At 38.2% G+C, this 19,952-nt stretch overlaps 1 protein-coding gene across 2 annotated transcripts; it reads left to right on the top strand.

Moving 5' to 3' along the window:
- The first annotated feature begins 61 nt into the window (after window positions 1-61).
- On the top strand, window positions 62-18,487 carry ASB15 (ankyrin repeat and SOCS box containing 15). Of its 2 annotated transcripts, none has more exons than XM_056340580.1 (11): window positions 62-972; window positions 2,631-2,876; window positions 9,342-9,483; window positions 10,852-10,904; window positions 11,001-11,132; window positions 11,523-11,681; window positions 13,715-13,960; window positions 14,591-14,762; window positions 15,138-15,708; window positions 16,262-16,415; window positions 17,916-18,487. In XM_056340580.1, the coding sequence occupies exons 3-11, from the start codon at window positions 9,371-9,373 to the stop codon at window positions 18,086-18,088; spliced, it is 1,773 nt and encodes a 590-aa protein (XP_056196555.1). In that variant the 5' UTR covers window positions 62-972; window positions 2,631-2,876; window positions 9,342-9,370; the 3' UTR covers window positions 18,089-18,487. The 2 variants fall into 2 exon arrangements, with proteins under 2 accessions (XP_056196555.1, XP_056196556.1); XM_056340581.1 differs by lacking the exon at window positions 2,631-2,876 and having other exon boundaries at window positions 82-147; window positions 807-972.
- The last annotated feature ends 1,465 nt before the right edge of the window (window positions 18,488-19,952 follow it).

The following is a 19,952-nucleotide window of genomic DNA, read 5'->3' as shown; positions in this document are numbered from 1 at the left end:
AGGGGCGGGGCCTGCTCGGGCCTGCTGAGCGCGGTGGCGTTCGCTGCTCCGGCGGCGGCTGCGTGGCTGGCCTCTGTGCGGCTCGGCTCGGCCCGGCTCGGCTCGGCCTGGCCCGGCTTCCTGCTCTGAAGGAAGCCTGACAGTGTGGTGTGCGGGCGCGGTGGGGGAGAGGCGGTTGGGCCCTGGCTGTGGAGCCGCAGGGGGAAGGGCAGGCGCGGGCACTGCCCAGCCTTGGCAGGGCGCAGCCCGGCCTCCCCGGCGCGGCAGCCCGTGTTGGGGACAGGCCGCAGGGCCTGCCCCCTCACACCTCTCCCTGAAACCGACACAGGCCGGCCTGTGCGTAGTGTTTGGTCAGGAGCGGTCCCCGATCCGAAGGCAGCCCAAATTTTGGAGCCCAGTGCTTTTAGGTGGGCTGGGTAAGCTGTAGCAGTACGCTACAGTTCATGCTTTGCTGTACTTACATAGATTTGAATATTCCTTTTTAAATATAAGCGTGTTCTGTTAGGGAAGCTGTCTAGACGAAATTGTTGAAGACAGCTTGTGATCAGTTTGCAGAACTTAGAAATTTCTGCATGAGGAATAATCTTTTGAAAGGTTTGTTACTAGAAATGTGTCACACAGAAATGTTGCATTTAGACTTTTAGCACATTTCTAGTAAAAATGCAGTACATGTTTGGTTGATGTGTTCTGTACGGCAGGTGACAGTAGTTGAAAAGCACCTGTTTCTGCCAAGTGGTAGCTAGCTGCCAGTAACGAGTTCTCAAATCTGTTACAGGTTCATAGGTTTTTGTTTTATTTTTTCAAAGTGTTTTGCAGATTCTAAGCTTAGTCCAAGCTTCAGAGTTTATTTCAAAGCTGTCCTTCATTAGACGAATTGGCAATCCTTAAAGCTTCAGAGGTATGTTTGGCTGCTGCTGAGAGCAGTTTTGTCTAATGTGTACTTGGAAATAAAGCTGTTCATGTACACTCAAGGTGAGATTTTGGTGTAGTAAATGTGATTTGAATATGTGTCAGCTTCCTTCATTCTTTTATGGAGTGTGTTCAGGGTTTGCAGAAGTTTCTAGCATGAATTCTAGTTTTCTGCAACATACATGTAAAAAATAAGTACCTTCCAATTGATAACTAGTGCGGTGTGTAATAGTAAGCACTTTTATGCCTGGGAATAGGATCTAATTTAGAAATAAGGCAGAAGCTTATAAACAATTAGAATATTATGTATTTTTAGTAAAGTTATTATATTAAAGGGTTGTATGTGCATGTATTTATCAGTCAGGTGTTCCTGAGGTTGATAATTTTCTATCCCAGAGAATAGCCAGAAGTATTCTGGAATTTGTTTAATAAAATGAAGCATGCATACACCATCTACAAATTTTAGCTGTGCAATTGGTTTGACAAATTGTGTTAAAAGTAGCTGATTAACTGCAGAATCAAAAATAAGATTCACTGTAATGGAATATGTCAAGTAGGTAATTTCTGAGTTAATGTGATCAGTTAATAAAAAAATTACTGTAAAATACTGACAAAAACAGACTATTAAGGGACTTCAGATAGAACGGGAGAAAAGAGCAAAAAGTTTATTGGTGGACATAAACATAACATCTATTTGAAGATGTAGTTGTCCTTCTATTAAGTTTAGATCTTTATAGCCTAGCTGCTAATTTAACAGGTGAATTTTGCATAGTGAGTAAGATGTGATAATAATTGTGTTGTAACTTTGTGTTATTTATTCTGGACAAATTTTTCTTAATAAACCTTTTGGCCTGCCTTTGAGCTCCTCTTTTCTATACCTGGTAAGCAAACCCAACAAACTCAAGTTTCAGAATATCATAGAGTTCTCCCTGAAAGCCGATCTTGTATTAATAAGACATGAACTACTGCCATTCCATAACTAAAGCAAAGTGATTAATACAGTTTTTGTCAGAATTCAGAGTTTGTGCTTCTCCATTTCTGAGTGTACTTTGAACATCATGTCAGAAAGACCTGGAGTTTCTTTTTGAGGCACTGAGAATCTTTCTTTCCTGTTAAAATTACATTATTTAAAATTTTCTGCCTTTTTTATTGGATCATCCCTGTGTTTTTACCTTCTCTGTGATGGTCCAGCCAGATGATCTATCTCCTGACTGAACTGACCACAGCACAAATTGTTCTGTGCCTGGTGATCATCTTCAACCAGATTAGCTCAGTTAGCATCAGACAATAGTTCTAACCATCTGTTTAGACAACCCAAGCATGTAGGTGTCCTTGCCCCATCGTAGTACAAAGAATGAAAAATTGTAAGCCATATCGATGAATCAGTTCATGAAATCAATCCAGGAGTGATGCAGCAGGAAGTTCCACAAATTGCCAAACTGTTTCAGTGCATAATTGATTTTAAAATATAACAATTCCCAAGACCTAAGAAATATTATTAGAGTACCTTCAACAATTACCTGGTTTTCCAAAAAAAAAAAAAAACCCAAACCACCTACGAAGCATATCACAGTTTATTATCTGTTTAACAGTGGTGAGTCTGTTAGGAATATTATCCTGTGTGTTAATATACAGTGCGTAGGTGCCCTAAGAAGACCTTGCTATAGCTGTGACTTCTCTTCCCTTTTTTGTCTCACCAATGAATTTCTCTCACTGCGAAGTCTTGCAAATTGCCATACGATTTGGTATCTGGACAAGAGTCTTGTTCTGGCTTTACATGCATGGAGCGTAATTGACTGATAGATTTATACCTAGTAGCTGTTGGAAGAGCAGAATCAGATACCATTTACATAGCAATGCAAAATATTATTAAAAATATCTGAAAAGCAAAACAATGCCGTGCTTGTAATGTGGATATATACTATTTGGAGTGTCCTGGTTATGTGAAAGAAATGAAAGAACTCAAGGTAAGCAATTAAAACATTTGTGTTCTTTTATTTTATGCTTTAGGTATATTTCTGTTCTTATCTCTTAGCCAACAGTAGAGCAGTGTCTCAGCACTGTTTCTGTCTGCTTCTGTTGTACTGTGTTGGATTTTTTTTGGAGGCTTGCCACACTTACTTAAGTTGCACTGGCAAAAGAAGTTGCAATGAATATTATTTATCATCAGTAAATGGTTTTCTTGATCTTGTGTCCAAAGATGAGATGCATGTAGTGCCTTAGTTAAGCTTACAGTTTTATGGTTCTATAAATGCAAGTGAATCATGGGGCACAGAAGAGTTCACAGTGTACCATTTCATTTCATCAGAACAATTAAAGATAAGTTGGAAGTTTGTTGTTTTGGTTTGTTTTGTTTCCTTCTTGTCTGTTTATTTTGGTAAAGACAATAACTAATTGGTTAAAACCAAAACAAGACAGTTACTGCATCAGTGGTAGGTATCCAGCTTCTTTCTCGTCCCATCCCTGTGATTTAATTTACCGGGTACTGCTATTCTTGAGGCTTCGTTTGGGTTATTCTGCTTTTGCATCACTGCTGTCTGTGGTGCCATGCCTCCTGCTTCTTTGTCCAATTTGAAGTTACTAAATCTAGTCAAATAAGTGCTATAACTGGCTGTCATGGAATCTATAAAGCTTTGCATCAAATCAGCCTCGGAGAGAGAGACACTTTAGTGTTTGCTGATGTGATATGGCGGGATCTATGACTAGTTAGAGGCTAAACCTTCCCAGATTTGTTTTAATTTATGTAAATATGTTACCAGATTTTGTTAATGTGACCCTTGAGACTAAGTTGGCAAATAATTTATTTTCTTAATGAGAGTTGTTGAACCAATGAGGGCACAGATAATCTTATTATACCATCTAGACCTCGTGTTACATTTGACAAGATTTTAGAGAAGTCATGTGTAATACTTTCCTGTGGGTCAAGTCTGCTTATGTTACAGTTGTACAAGGTCAGACCTTAATTTGTCTAGCAACTGGGTATTTAATTTTAGAAGTATCACAGGACACATCAGCTTGCAGGGCACTGTTCCTGGCTGTTCAAAATGCAGGCCCCAGAGTAACAGTGGCAAGATAATGGGTTGCAAAGGTGAGAATATATGGTATGCTCGCCAGTTAGACTAACAGAGAAGTAGTTTAAAACTGTAATATTTAATAGACTGAGTCCAAATTTAGTCCGCTATTAATTATTTTATTGCTATGAATAACCTCTTTGCATGCCTCAAGGCCTTCTATTTATAGAGAGCAAAGCTAGGATTGTCTAGTTTATTTTAAGGATAAGAAATTAGAATAACATTAACACTCACATAACTTTAGCTTTATACCTATGTTTTCAAAAGTGATGAATGCTTGATACACTTCTTTCCAAGGAAAGATGCAATTTCCATGATTAGCAAGTAGTTCAGATTCTTTTCAATGAAAAAACAGTAACTTAGTTGTAAGAGACCAAAAGTTGCTGGGTTTTTATTGGGTTTTTTTTAAGGAAAACAGCAAGAAGTAGTACCTAGTTTTTCAGGCATAAATGGAAAAAATATAAGGAAAATACCAGTCTACTCAAAATATTGTTTAAGGAAACATTCTTGGTAGTACAAAAAGTAAAACTTGTTTAGAATAAGCATTTGCAATTCTTTCTAGTGATCTAGTGCCTGGGTCTGGTAATTGTGAAATTTCCATAGCTGAGTGGCAGATTTTCCTGCCGAGGTTTTTGGTGTTGTCATTGCCACGTCACATAAATGTAGCAGGGGTGTCTCTGCTGCTGCTCAGTGTACCAGCCATGTTGTTATATTCCACTGTGATCCTAGTGGAACATCCACGCTTCAGTCGGACCTTGTCACCTCAGCACAGTGTTATTACCAGCAGTGATATCGCAAATCAGGCTCTCGAAGCACGTATAGACCCCTGGCAATGTGTCCAGCACTTGTGCTGTGGTGAGCTGTTGGCCTTATAATTACTGAACCATGTTACAGTCACTTGCCAATTTACCAACTTTCTCATTTTATAATATATTATTAATTCTTCTGGGATAAGGTAATTTGAAAACAGTACACATAACAATCCTGAAATACTGCTCATCTGAGACCTGTCTGGTTAAGCCTGTGTTCAAGCAGAGCTTTACATTGCCTGTGGCATAATCAGCCTGGGGAATACAGCAAAGCAGGAGCTGGCTGACTAAATGGGTATGGAAGTTATATGACCAGGGGAAAAAAATGCTTTTCTATGATGACCTTAAACTGATTTCTTCCTCGAATCTTTTGGAGAGAAAGGGGAGGTAGAAAGGAAATACGTTTTTCTGAAAACAAAAGGATTTTCTTACTAAATTACTATCCTGCAAGATGCTCTGTGCTCTTAACCCTTCTTGGAATCTGTGATGTCAGAGGGTATTGATCATCTGACAGGACTAAACCATATGTGAACATCTTCATAAAGACACTAACATACCAAACCAGCCTTTTTTCAGAGTTTGCAGTGCGAGGGTTTAAGGCCAGGCCTGTGAAAGTCTTTGGGAGTCTTTTTGGTTCAGGCTGTAGGGTAAATACAATATGATGGTCTGTAATATAATAATTTTCAGTCATAGTTCTCCTAAGGACAGCAACTTCATTAGAGTTTGCAGGGCATGAAGGTCCATCCATGTGGATCTGATAAGGTGATCATGATTCATTAAGAAGATGCTTCAAAAATTTCAGCAATGGCATGAAGTCTTCAAATGGAGGGTTTTCAAAACGAAAGGTGAAGAAAGGGGGGGTAGCTTATGTTTGTCTTTAAGCTGTTGTGGAGGAAACAAGATAATGGATGTTACAGACTTTTCCTTAATAAATTCCCTTATGTAAATTAACTGTTTGATCTCGTTAGGAGCATATCCCAGCTGCCAGTGAAATGTCAATGTATTCTAAAATGAACTTCCCTTCTAGCTGATGGCAGGAAGAGGCTGTAGATATGTTTATTGAGATACACTTCTAAAACTGCTAGTCCAGGAGAGGTTTTATCTTTGTTGTCTAATAGGTTTGTCAGTCATCAGAATCGTGTGTATTTGTGGGTTAAATGATGGAAGCTTTAAGGTTCTATCAGAATTAGAAAAGGGTTTATGAAAATCTGAAGAAAAACGCACAAAAGAACCTTAATTCAGAATTCTCACGCATGTCAGCAAAGTGCATTGCCAACAAGAGATGACGAAGAGAGGCTCAGTTTCACGGCCTTATTGATGATGAGAATTTTACATTCTGGTTAATAAGAAACTTGTGACAGCATTTAGGAAGAAAAGATGATTGGCTGCTTTGTTTTGTTTAACTTTTTGAAGTTGCTGTGTTTTGTATTACACATTGGAAGTTTGACATGGGATACCTTCCTTTCTGCATAAAGCAAACTATATTTTAAAACCCCCATCTTTTATTAATTTCTTTTTTCTGCAACAAACTTGATAGGCTTTCCTAAGCTAGTTTTGATCGTAAGAATTTCATAACATCATTGTCATTGTTTTTTAGAATTATGGAGAAGTTTGTGTTGTCCATCCTGTCCAACAGGATGTCAGTCAGCTTGCTCAGTAATTTCTGACATCTTTATTGCATGAGAAGTTTTAGCAAAACTTCAGTATGCCAGAACGTAACTTTGAGAACTTGTAAGCATTAATATGATATGCGGCAGATTTAACATTATGCAAGATGTGGAAGATTTATGTGTGAAATCTTTTAGACTCTTATGCTGAAGCCTTGATTAGAGACACAAAAGGAACAGAGAACCTTCCAGAAAAGCATTGCCTTTTATGAGCAATGTAAAAGTCTAGTCTATTCTTATAAGACCCAAATGAAAATGTGTCTGTGAGCTGTTTTTTTTTATTTATTATTTGTGGAGGATTTTTGCAGTCAGAGGTGGCAGTTAAGGCCAAAATTGTATATTTTTTCCTTCAGAGAAAATGGGACTAAAGTGGAGATATTTTTTCCACTTCCCATCAGATTGCCCGTCCTTGCAGTTAAAAACCTGGGTCATGGTTCCAGTACATATTGAAAGAAGTGGGAAACTGCATTATATGGGAATCTGAATCCAAGACCTTTAACTTCTGAGTCAGTCTGACTGTAAACCCCTAGTAATTTACTTTTGGTTTACATGCTTTATGATGATGTACCAAGTAGTAAACTGTTTGTGGATGGGATTATAATACTGGCTGTGGTATTTTGGTTGACTTACTATTTACAGGAGCAATGCAGAAATTAGTCTAAAAAGAAATCTGGTTAACAGTTTCCCTTGAAGACCATTTTCAGAAAATGTGCTCCAAATAATTTTTACCATGTTCCTTCTCTATTTGCAAAATTACTAGGACACCCCACAATGCCATTCTGTAAGAAACGCACTACAGATGCTTAGTATAACTGTTTAATACTTGTGCAACACTTTGATGAAGATAAAGTGTTCTGTGTGGTAGATACAGTACATTACTCTATAAACTGGGGGAGGAGTAGTTTAAAACTTTAAAAAAAAAATAATTCAACATCTGGTGTCCCCAGTCTGATTTAAGGATAAACATGTTAAGCCACTAAGATTGAATCAAACAGAGAAACTTTGGCAAAACCCAGACCCCACATGTTAAAACCTGGGTAGCAACAGCTAGGCATGTATTAAGTTTTTGTTCGTTATATATCTTTTATGATATATAAATACTACCTTGTACACTTCAGGAACCTACAGGAAGATGTTGTGAAGAGCAATATTCCTGACCATCCCATTATAGTTACAATTTACTAGCAAGGCATTCGGTTGATGTGATATCACTAGCAAAAAGCATAGCGAACATAAGCCACAGTTAAAACTGGTGATACAAGCAGTCTGAATTTAAGCTGGTAAGTATAGTTCAGAGGTTTGACATAGTCCGTCACTAATACACTGAGCCTTCCAACTGCTCTCACACCTTGAAAATAATTCTGGCATGGCTTGACCATCACCTGGGCTTGTATACTGAACTCCCGTCATTGTCCATTAAACTTCATGACTGCAGAAGTAGTGCAGAGATTCCAAAGTCCTTAGCTTGCCTTCACAAACCATCCCTTGGCAGTGTAAAAATAAAGGAAGACTTGCAAGTGTTTATGGTGTGGGCTTTTTTTAATAATATATTACTGATCATTAAAATTAATAATGACACAAGGCCATTGTAAAGTTTTGTTATACAACCACTTGTCCATGAATTCCAAAAATCTTGCACATTGTTATATTAACATAAAGTAGCTTTTGTGTTTTATTTGTCTCTCCCTCAAATCCCTTATTTTTTATTTGAGAAAACATCCATCCCTTTCCAGGAGAGGAGAGGTTATAGAATGGTTTGGGTTGGAAGGGACCCTTAAAGGGCATCTCGTCCAACCCCCCTGCAATGAGCAGGGACATCTTCATCTAGATCAGGTTGCTCACAGCCCCGTCCAGCCTGACCTTAAATGTTTTCAGGGATGGGCCATCTGCCACCTCTATGGGCAACCTCTTCCAGTGTTTTACCACTTTCATTGTAAAAAATTTCTTCCTTATATTTGGTCAAGATCTACCCTCCTTTAGTTTAAGACCATTATTCCTTTTCATATTGCTGCAGGCCCTACTAAAAAGTCTGTCCCCATCTTATAAGTCTCATTTTAAATCTTGAAAGACAGTAGAGTTCTGAAATAACAGCTGGATGACATGTCACCACCTGAACTGTAGTGCCATGCCGTGGACTTTCGCATACTGGAATCCCATGTCCAAAGAGCACTGGTTGGTGGATCCACCTTGTATCAGTTGCCAGTGCTGCTCTGGCTGAAGGAAGCAGGGAAAAATGCGCTTTCCCCATGAGTCAAGTCAGTTCAGAGTTTCTCTAAAATAATTTGATTTTTGTGTAAATCCTGAATAAGTGCAATGTGTGATCACCCTTAGAGCTGGTCAGGTGTTTCATTCTGAACTGCAGACCCTCTCTGTAAATAATTCTCAGGCAATTTGCGTGGGTCTTGTGTCTGTAATTATTAAATGTATATGTATGTGTTTATGTTCATGAATTCCTTGGGAATGCCTGTGTTTGATAGGAATAATTCATGAGGTGATGACTTTGTTTACTGTTCATTATTCATGCTTTTATGGAAATCATATATTCACTGACTTGATGACCACAGCTTTCTAAAAAGGAGAAGTTTCTTTTTATGGTTCACAGATTGTCCAGTATTTGCCTGTAGATGACAAATGTAGCATGTGAACAATAAAAAGAGCTTTTCCTAAATGGCATGTCTAGTACTAAATGTTTCCAGGGTTGTTTTCTTTTCTATCACCATTTTTAAACAGGAATTTAATCATATTTAAATAGGAATAAACTCACCAAAACATTATTAAAGTAAAAGAAATTTATGGAAACACCTGATTTTATTATAAAAATACCTTAAGCAAGATATGACCCTTATGATCTTTAGCAGTATATTTTTGTGTGTATTTGCAAACAGCTCATCATTATAGCTCACCATAAAAAATTATGGATGAAAGAGAAGATTTGGTTGAAGATCTGCTCACTGAATATGCCATACAGCTTAGCATTCAAGAATCAAATGGGGCCAAACCACCAGTGTCTTCCAGCTATAATGACAGGTACTATCGATTCAATGTATGTTAGAGATTATGCCATATTTTAACAGTGTTTTGATACATGGATATTTAGTGCCTTTTAACATGCTTAAAACAGGTCAGACTGTTACGCCTGTCAGTGAAGCACTGTCTGAAGCAATGATTGCAAAGAGTAAACAGAATAGAAATGCTGATTTTGTTTTTCTCTAACATTTCTAAAGCCTCAAACCTTAAAGGCAATGGATTTGGATTTGTTAGTAGTCTATCTGTTCTGTTATTGTAACAGTGTCCCAGGCTTTCCCTGTGCACTCGGATACATACATGTACAAGAAAAATCCAAACCAGAAGAATAACAAAAACCCCACAGGGATGTTCCAGTGAGGGTTCATATGTGACATTAATGTTACAGTTAAGAGTGGTTCCCGTGATTAAGAAATGTGGGGCTCAGCTGAGCTACATGGGGAGCTGAGATTTGCTTGGCTAAACAGTACTTCCCTTAGCGTTTCAGGCCATTCACGTTCTTACAAAAAGTGTATGTGTCAAACAGAGCTGAACTTCATCTTCACAGAAGGTTTTCAGCAGTAGTCCCATAAATACATTTTGTAGATTGCCCCGTATAAGATGGGAGGACATAGAACTGTAAGTCTTGGGGGACTGTTAACCTTTCCTCATTTCCTGTGGGCTCTCGTGAAGGTTTGGGCCCTCATGGGGCTCCTGCTGTAGGACTGGAATCTCCCTTGTCACTGAAGGCTCTCAGGCAGAGCCACCGGGTACTCTTGTTATTTGGCTGGGTTTTGTTGGTTTTTTTCGTAAATCATTAAATCTGATTTATTTCTTAATATGCTTTTATCACCAAATATCTCAAGGAACTAGTAGGCACCAGCATTTAAATTCAATCTCATGGATGTTTAAATGATATTCTTAAAAACATTGCAACTCCTTTTTTTTCTTTTTTTCTTTTCTTTTCTTTTTTTTTTTTAGGGAAAATGGTACCACTGACATCATCAAACTCTCCTTCTTTAGTGAATATTGACATTCTGATTCTCATTCATTTTCATTCTTACTTGCTGTCTAAGGTTTCTGAATCTTAAGGGCTCATTTCTGTAGTGTGGGGTAAATACAGTTTTTTAGTCTGCGTCAGAATTCTTCACCAAATTAGGAGTTCGTTCAGGTCAGCCCGCAACAGGAATTGCATCTAACTTGAGAACTTTGGTACTCTGAAGGTCCACAGAACAGACTTAACTTAGGAGGTCACAAGGCTAATCAAGATTGTAGTTTATGTATTCAAAGGAAAGTTGGCTCAGATGAGGACCTAATGGAAAATATTCAATAAATAATATAATGCATCTACTTCTTGTTTATATTTTCTGTTTTCTGCTCTTTTTTGGATAGTTTTGTACCACCTAGTGAGGAAAATAGGAAAATTGTAGCATCCATAAAGCAAGGTAAAAACCCTAAAATGAAATAGTCCCTTTGCAAAACTGAGCTTTCCGTATGTTATTTTCCCAACTGCATCTCATTTATCTGTTGGATTTTTTAAGGTCAAGTATTTGGGCTCCAAGAACTTGTGAAACAGAAATACGCTTTGGATGAAGCTGATGAAAGAGGGTGGTTTCCACTGCATGAGGCTGCAGCCCAGCCAATTCAGCAAATACTTGAAGTCATTTTAGATGGTAAAGTAAAAATATCCCACAAGATAAGGGGAGCAGCAAAGAAACATAGAACAATGAACAGCCATCCACAACAGCAGGCTAGAACTGTTTAGTAAAAAAAGAATGATCAAATCTTCCATGGAGCATCTTGCTTATGTTGTTTAAGTATTCAGGCAAATTTTCTTTTGGGGAAAGTTGCATAAATTTATACCAGCAAAGAACTTGGAACATTTCTAACATTTTGTTCAGACAGAGCAGAAATTAGCGATTCAGCATGTTTGGCAGTATTAGTTAAGTTAAACATAACTACAAGTACTTTTTGTAAAGACTTAGCATTTAAGGGTTTCTGGTATATGTGTATGTGTTAACAACCTTGTGCTTTAATTTTGTTTTACGTTCTGTCACCTCTAGCATCTTATAAAACAATGTGGGAGTACAAAACATGCGATGGAGAAACGCCATTAACTTTGGCAGCAAAAGCTGGCTTTGTGGAAAATGTACGAACGTTGCTGGAAAAGGGTGTTTGGCCCAATACCACAAATGACAAAGGAGAAACTCCACTTCTGATCGGTAACTGCCTCCTCTCCCTAGGTTTAAGCAAGCAGTGCTTCCCTTGTGCTAAGTACTCACCCAAGTGCTCTTGTTGGCTTGTGTGGTTTAGATGCTGGTCATCTTTTTAGATGAAACTAAGTGCCCAGCTCTCGGTGAAACATACCCAGTGTTCAGTTCAGCACTCATTATGCTTTAAGTGATCACTGAGCTGATCTTAAGGATGCTCCTTATGCTTTAGGTGATTGCTGGACTGGTCCTAAGAAAATGGCATGTATTTCTTTGCTCAAGGTACCTTCTCTGTATCTTCAGGTGCTATAAGACCTTTACCAGCCTATTTGGCAATCTTAAAGTACAAGTATGGTACAAGAATAAGCTGTTGCTTTAACCTGAATGTGTGTTTTCTGGAGGTTATTGGCGATTTTTAGCTTTATCAGGTGATTTCCTCAGAGGTAGACAGGTATTTTCAGTGTCAAAATCTCCCATCTCATTTCCTTCCCCTCTTGCACTGAAAATAAGCTTCAGCTGCATTTCTGTGTAATACCTCAATTTAAAGAAAGATGATTCCTTTGGAAGATTTTATGCTACTGGTAGACTTAAATGAGCTTTACTATACATGAGTAATTTAGCTATATTAGCTTCTAATTTCTGTTGAATGTCAAAACATCTCCATTCTTCTGAGGAAAGGAAATCTGTGAAATTAAAACAGTTTGAGAAAAAAAAAAAGAGAAAAAAAAATCAGTGTTAAAATATTCAGTTATCTGAATTTTTGTTCCATCAGATGCGATTACCATATTAACATTTTAAGGCACTGAGGCATTTCTAGAGGGTTCCTTTACAATGTTTTGCTTTGCATTGTTTCAGCTCTTTTCAGTAATCGTAAGTCTGTGACACATTTAAGTTATTTTCAGCCTTGGCTTTTAATGAACCCTGCAAAGAGTTAACTAGAGCTTATGAAAAGGGTCTTTCCCCGTTGTAATGACAATTAATTTTCCTAAATGTTTCTCTATACAAACTCCTGAAAATTAGATTTGTCAGCTATGTACAGCTTACGTGATGCTTTTTATGTTTTTTCTGTCGTTTAGTGCTGAAAATGTGGATGTACATATTGTTGTGCATCATAGATTTCAGTCTTAGTCTCAGTGAAATAGAGGATCTGGTGCTCAACACAATAATAGATGATGCTCATGATTTAATTGCCCCTTTTAATTTTAAAGCTCTGGATTAAAGGGCTCTTCAGTAGAAAGGCCTGAAGAAATACCTATCTAGTGGGGTGATTTCTGCTTCCAGGTACATTTGGTAGTAATCTACTTCAAAGCAATTGCGGATAATTATGAAGACTGTTGCCTCTTAAAAGCCTTCTTACTTGTGTAATGGGACATTCACAAAAGTTAAATTTGCTAACCCTATGATGCTTACCTCCTGCAGCTGCCCCAGCAGTCGGTAGAGAGATCTGCTATTCCAGAGTGTAGTTCAGAAGTAAAATTAGACTCTTAATCAGGATCACTATTTTATATGTAAATAATTTGCAGATGTAGTTATCCATGAAAACCACGGAATCTCAAAAGGGCAGAATGTGGCCTTTAAGTATGACAGGTGTCAACTGTACTTTGGCAGAGAACAGCCAGTGAGTACACACTAGGAATAGAGTTACCAGGTGACAAAGTCACAGGTGGAATTTTCTGGGGTCCCTGTAATGTTTGCACCAACTTTAGAAGTAAGGACCGTATTTGAATACTATATTAATTGTTGCTTTCCTTGTGATACGTCTGCTTCTGCTTTCTCAGAATCAAAGCGGTGCTACTTTTGCCTTCTGTGTTCCAGACTGACATATTTTCCAGCTTGTGTTGGTTTACCTTGATTTCCCGAGCAGCTGACATTATTGCTTATTTTCCAGTAAATTGAATTCCCAGAGGACTGGAAACCTTTTTAATTTCCTCCTATCAGTACACAAGGAAAAACTTCACTGAACTTATTAGATGCCTTTAACTTTCAGGACAACATACCTGGAAATGTAATTGTATTATTTTCTTCCTTTTTAAAATATCTTCAAGCTATAAGAAGGGGCTCTTTTGAAATGGTATCCACTCTGATTAAACACAACTGTAGTATCCACCAGCCGTGTGTAAAACGTTGGTCAGCAATGCATGAAGCTGCAAAACAAGGACGAAAAGACATCGCTGCTCTTCTTCTGAAGAATGGTGGAAATGTGAACCTTAAGGATGGATATGGAGTAACACCATTAGGTGTTGCTGCTGAATATGGTCACTGTGATGTGCTGGAGCATCTTATTCATAAAGGTATGTAGTCAGGTAAAAGGGAAACAGCTCTGCACCAGCATACGTCTTGCCTGGTTGCTGAAGTGGTTTAGAGTGGTCATGGAAAAGGAAGGAAAGACTACTGATGAATGAGAAGATTTGGTTTCTTGGAAGGAAAGGAAGCATATATGAGTGTTCTGCTAGACTGGAGCGATGCTTACGTGTTTCCATAATGCATGAGAAAGGAGTGGCAGAGTTGATACCAATCCATTTCAGTCAAGGAGGGTCTTACTGCTATGCATGCCTTTCTTGCCCTTCTTTATTTCTCTTTACACCCCTCCCTCCCCTCCCTTCCTCCCTCCCGTGTATTATATTGGTATATATTGGTATTGATTAATGGAATGAAGTATTTTTGAAATATGCCAGAACTTTGAAAATCCTCAGTTACACTTACAGTGAAAGCACACCCCACTCAGGTGAGCATTTGGACTTGTATCTGTCCAACTCTTGTTTTGCCTTTTGAGTTTTGCATTTGCCACAATAAGTATTTCTTGTTTTACTAAAGCTTTAACTTAAATGCATCTGAAAATGAAGAGGAAAGTACTCTGGGCTTGTTTTTATGATGATCTGCAAATCACTTTGGATATAATGATAAACTCTGTGTCCTTCAAGGTGGAGATGTCCAGGCCTTAGCAGATGATGGTGCGTCAGTACTGTTTGAAGCAGCCGGAGGAGGGAATCCAGACTGCATAGCTCTTCTTTTGGAATATGGAGGAAGTGGCAATGTGCCTAATAAGGCAGGACTGCTTCCCATACACAAAGCAGCTTATGAGGGGCATTACCTGTGAGTATGAGTTTGGGCTTTACATTTTCTTTAAGGTACAGTGTGGCGCAAAGTCACGTTGAAGACCACTGTAGTAAACTTGCAAGTGTATAGATCATTTATTTCAGAAGTGCCTATGTTACATTAGTTTGAATTAACTTTTAAGTGTTTTTTAGTATAAACAAAGCAAAATGCAAAACACACGCTTTAGAAGTGAAAACCACTGAAACAACTTAAATACAAGGTCCTGTTTGACAGTGCTCAAAACTGGTGTTTCTGTGTTTGGATCGTTTTGTGTAAAGTATCTTAGCTGGTAATTCAGCGTATCGCTGGATGGGGGTCATTTTCTTCATGCAGGGAAGCAATGCCTAACTAGTTTTATTCACTGTTTTTTAGGGCCCTGAAGTATCTCATTCCAGTCACATCCCAAACTGCAGTCCAGAAAAGTGGGTTAAGCCCTGTACACTCAGCAGCAGATGGCCAGAACTCGCAGTGTCTAGAGCTCCTCATTGAGAGTGGTTTTGATGTCAATACTCTCTTGGCTGAACACATTTCAGATAGTTATGATGATGAAAGGAAGACCGCACTTTATTTTGCTGTTTCTAACAATGATGTTCTTTGCACTGAAATATTACTCAAAGCAGGGGCAAATCCAAACAAGGACCCTTTAAACTGTCTTCTTGTGGCAGTGAGAGCTGGCAACCATGAAATTGTAAGGCTGCTCCTATCTTACGGAGCAAATGTCAATTGCTACTTTATGTTGGTTAATGACACGCATTTCCCTAGTGCCATTCAGTATGCTTTGAATGATGAGGTGATGCTGAGGCTGTTGCTCAATCACGGATATAGTGTGGAGATGTGTTTTGACTGTATGCATCAAGATATCTTTGGAAATTCTTTTGTGTGGTCAACTCCAGAGGAAGAGATTCTCCCCGGATGGACTTCTTCTGTAATAAAGGATAATCCTGTAAATATATACCTACCTTCCTTCCTTCTCTTCACTTTACTCTTTCATTAGCCAACTTGAGACATTCCAGATTATTTTGCACGGTTAAGATTAACATACTGGCAAAATCCTTTTTTAAAATGCCATAAAAATAAACCAGCCACTTTTCAGTTTCTACTCTGAGAAAGGGAAGATTTATGTACATGGAGTGGTTTTAGATTGGGGTTCATATATTAGAGATTTTGAGAAATCATGAGGCAGGATTCTGGAATTTCTGTTCCTATTCTAACCAGCGGAGTAGATACATTTCCAAAGAACAAAGTAGTGCCATAAATTAAAGCAATGTTACAATAATTATTGGCCTTCAGGACTGTTCAGACAAATTAAAGGATTACAAAGGTTAAGCATGGAAGAAAATGGTTTTTAAGTAACTTACCTAGACATCAATTTGACTGTTAAAGGTCATTGCTAAAACTTTGTTTAAATTATCTCGTGTAATAGCTTTAAAATGTGTTATTTTGGCATTCCTCTACACAGATATTGAAATTATGACTTGATATGTTTTCCCTTTCAGTTCTGTGACTTTATTGCTGTTCCTTGGTTGAAACATTTAGCGGGAAAAGTGGTTCGTATTTTTATAGATTACATGGATTATGTTCCTCTGTGCACAAAAATTAAGTTTGTCTTAGAAACGCAGAAAGAATGGACAGAGATACGTCAGATTTTGGGTAAATATCTAACTTCCAGTTAATGATGTTTTGATTTTTATTATAGGAGACTTTACCTGCTTATCAGTTTTGTCAGTCAAGTCACAGTATTGTCAAGTCACACTCACCCAAAGTGTTTCAGCAGTCCAAATGTGTACTAGCTAAGAATAAGGTTGTGCCTGTTACCCAGTTCTCAGATTGAGACAGGTCTTTACCTATTGCCACTGGTCATAAATTAGTTAATTGGACTGGAATATGGCGAACGTGCAGCTGGTGAGAACTGATGTCACAGGAAATGTCACTGTTGTGTGGGAAGTTCTTTTAGTTGAGCATGACTACTGAGGTACTTCTCAAACTCCTCATTAACCCATGTGACACTAGTCATTGCACAGCTATGGTGCACAACTTTTTTTATTGACAAATATTGCTCATGCTTCCATCCTTTTTGCTCCCTTGATCTTTCAAGTCTATTAATTGTTCAAAGATGATGGTAAGAGCGTGTTTTAGATCCCATTATGTTCAAGGTGGTAGGTGCTGACAATGAGTGTGCCTTCACAATCTGTGTACCATCATTCCCTAGCTCTTGACTTACATGATAGACATCTAGAGTTGCCATTATTAATACTGTAATTGAATAATATTTCTTATGTATGCTTTACATTTGAAGTTGTACACATGAGCCTGGACCTGCCACCATTGTTGGCACCAGAGATAGGTTTCACCCACCTTAATTTAAACAAACCTGTTAGGGAATGTATTAAACATTCTCTTTGCATGATTTAATTTTCTTTTACTTTTTTATTATTTATTTTAAATAGAATCTGATTTTAACATCAGCTGTCAAAACCCAAAATATTTAGGTTTAAAACTGGTACCCTGTATTTCAGTTTGTTTCAGTATTTTACACTGGCATGCAGAGGAACTCCTTTTTTGTTAGTGTCACAGGAACATTCAAATAATTTGGTAGTCTTAACTACTGGTATTTCAGGTATGGTGACAGTTTTGTTGTGTTCAGGAAGGCTAAATTAAACTGAGCTCTTTGACTGATGTAAAGTCTGATAAGAAGTATTTGTTTAGAAGACTCAGCAGGCCCAAGCATGTTAAGGTCTGGTCCTGGTGCCTTACTGATACAGCAGAAATGGGAGGTGCCATGGCTGGCCTCAATATGCAATTTTTAAAAGGGGCACCTAGAGAAAGGAGACATCGTTCATCAGTTACCATTGATTACGCTGAATAAAGTCCTGGTTTAGGTATTCAGATGGGTGCTTCGGAGACAGAGTACAGTGTGCATATTTCCAAAAGTGAGACAATAATATCAAGCAGATATCTGATCGAATAAGTTTGGTTAATAGCGCATTGTGTATCGTCACAATTCTGAAGTTAAAAGAATGCTATTTTATTCAGAAGTGACAAAACAATAATGCCCCAAGGTAATAGATTTTGATATTAATTTTATTAGAGCATGTACCGAGAATGTTAATGGCATTGATTTTTGCACCATATTTCTCTTGCTATTTTTAGATAATCCTCGCCCTTTGAAACATCTTTGTCGTCTGAAAATACGTAAACTCTTGGGGTTAAGGAGACTCCAGAAACTGTCATCCATGAAGAAGTTTCCACTTCCACCAGTTCTCAAGAACTATATCCTATACAAAGAATATGATCTGTATGGAAAAGGGATAAATCTAGAATAGTTTTTTAAAATAATTGCATATAGTCTGTAATGCGATGCATTTCCTCACTATTTTTTACTAGCTAAAGACCTGCTTAGTGTTTCATACGCATTCACAACATTCTGATACTTGTTAATAGTTCTTGTATGGGAACAAATTTTTCTTCAAAGCTAGTACATTACAGCTCATTTTTTCACACAACATTGTATTATCCAAATACAGGCTAAAATCAGAATAAGGATGCTGTAATAATTATGTAGAACAGTGCACTCTAAATGGGAATTCGGATGAATAAAGGATAAAAGAAAAATTTTCATGATGGGACTTCACAATGAAGAAGGTAATTGCTGCTCTCAGTTTGTGGCAGTAGTTTATCTGTAAAAGAAAATAAATGTCTAAATTACCTTGGCAAAGAAAAAACGCATGTCTCTGTCATATAATTGGCCTGAAATGTTGCACATTTTTTACTTTGAAGGTCATGGTCCTATTATAAACAAAACACTGAAAAGATTCTTTTCAGCTATTTTTGCACCATGTTTGCTCCCAAGTATGACTGCTGTGTGTGCCAGTACTGCATGTTTCAAGGAAAAATTTGAAGGGCCTTTAAAGTAGGCTGTTTTAAAGACAGAGTAGATTTGGATGGACAAACAAACCAGGCAATTGAGCAGCATATCCCCTTGTTTGAGAAATGTTGCAATGTCAGAACTTTAATTGTGGATCCTACAGTTCTGACAGATCACTTTTCGTTCAGACTAAACACCGCCCTCAGTCATGCTGTAATATGCTTGGCACAGTGTGCTTCTGCATGTCTAGAGAAAAACACGTCTGATTAAATAGTCTGTAAATTATTCTATTAAAAGTGGATTGCACTTACTCCTGTTGCTGTTGTACCATCCCTTCCACCTTGGGGGAAAAAAAAGAAAAAGAACCTGCCTAAGAAAGGATTTCAGTTGGTGGATGTCAGGAATACATAGGGCATAGTCAGAGTTTAGCTAAATATGTAATTTAAGAAATAAGCTAGTTATCACTCAAACCAAAGGGGTCAGCTGAAGCATCCTTCAGCCCTACGCCCTGCATTGGTCTCCCTGTTCTTCAGAACTTCCCCTTATTTGCTGGATGTCATTGTCATATGTCATACTAGCAGCCAGAGATGCAAATTCCACATGCCAGTCCTGTGTGGGTCTGTTCTTTCTCACAACAGATTTACAGGAGCAAACGGAAGGGGTGAAAATAACTGGTCTGGGACATGTAATGAGGGTTGAACCGGAGGCTTAATTGCTGCTTCTGCTCTCACTAGGGCTCCTATTCATCCAGCTTTGCAAAACATGTCCTCTGTTTTTTTGCCGGAAGTTTTGGCCAGGATGAAAACTAATTTGGTCACTTGTGAAAAATTTCTAAATATCTGGCATCTGGGCCAGGCCCCTGACAAGAGGATGCTCCAGGCATGGGCTGAGCACAGAGTGCCCGGTGAACCCAACGCGGCTGTCTGCAGTCAGGGCTCCACTGGCCAATACATCCTGGACATACCAGGATAAATGCATATACGCTGCGTGACCTATAAACTGGTATTTCTGTGGGGGAATTCCTAAACAGAAATACAGCCTTAATAATTCTTACATAGCAGTAATTTTAATGAATACAGTGACCACAACGCAAGAATCTGGGTAGTCACATATCTGATATGGTATACTGCAACCAGCAAAGGGAACATGATCAAATAGGGCTTTAGACAGGAGATTTTAAACCCCCTCTGTGGCTAGAGCCAAATTCCATTAGTAATTTTAGTTCATGGGCCAAAGTTTATATTTAGGACTCCATGCACGCCTCAGGCAATACTTACATTGCCTGCAGCATCAAAACATTCAGCTCTAGGACAGAGCATTGT

This window comes from Falco biarmicus, chromosome 5 (assembly GCF_023638135.1).
Source record: "Falco biarmicus isolate bFalBia1 chromosome 5, bFalBia1.pri, whole genome shotgun sequence".
NCBI classification, from domain to species: Eukaryota; Metazoa; Chordata; class Aves; order Falconiformes; family Falconidae; genus Falco; species Falco biarmicus.
The sequence above is the reverse complement of the archived record's forward strand: the minus strand, read 5'-3'. Positions and strand labels throughout refer to the sequence as shown.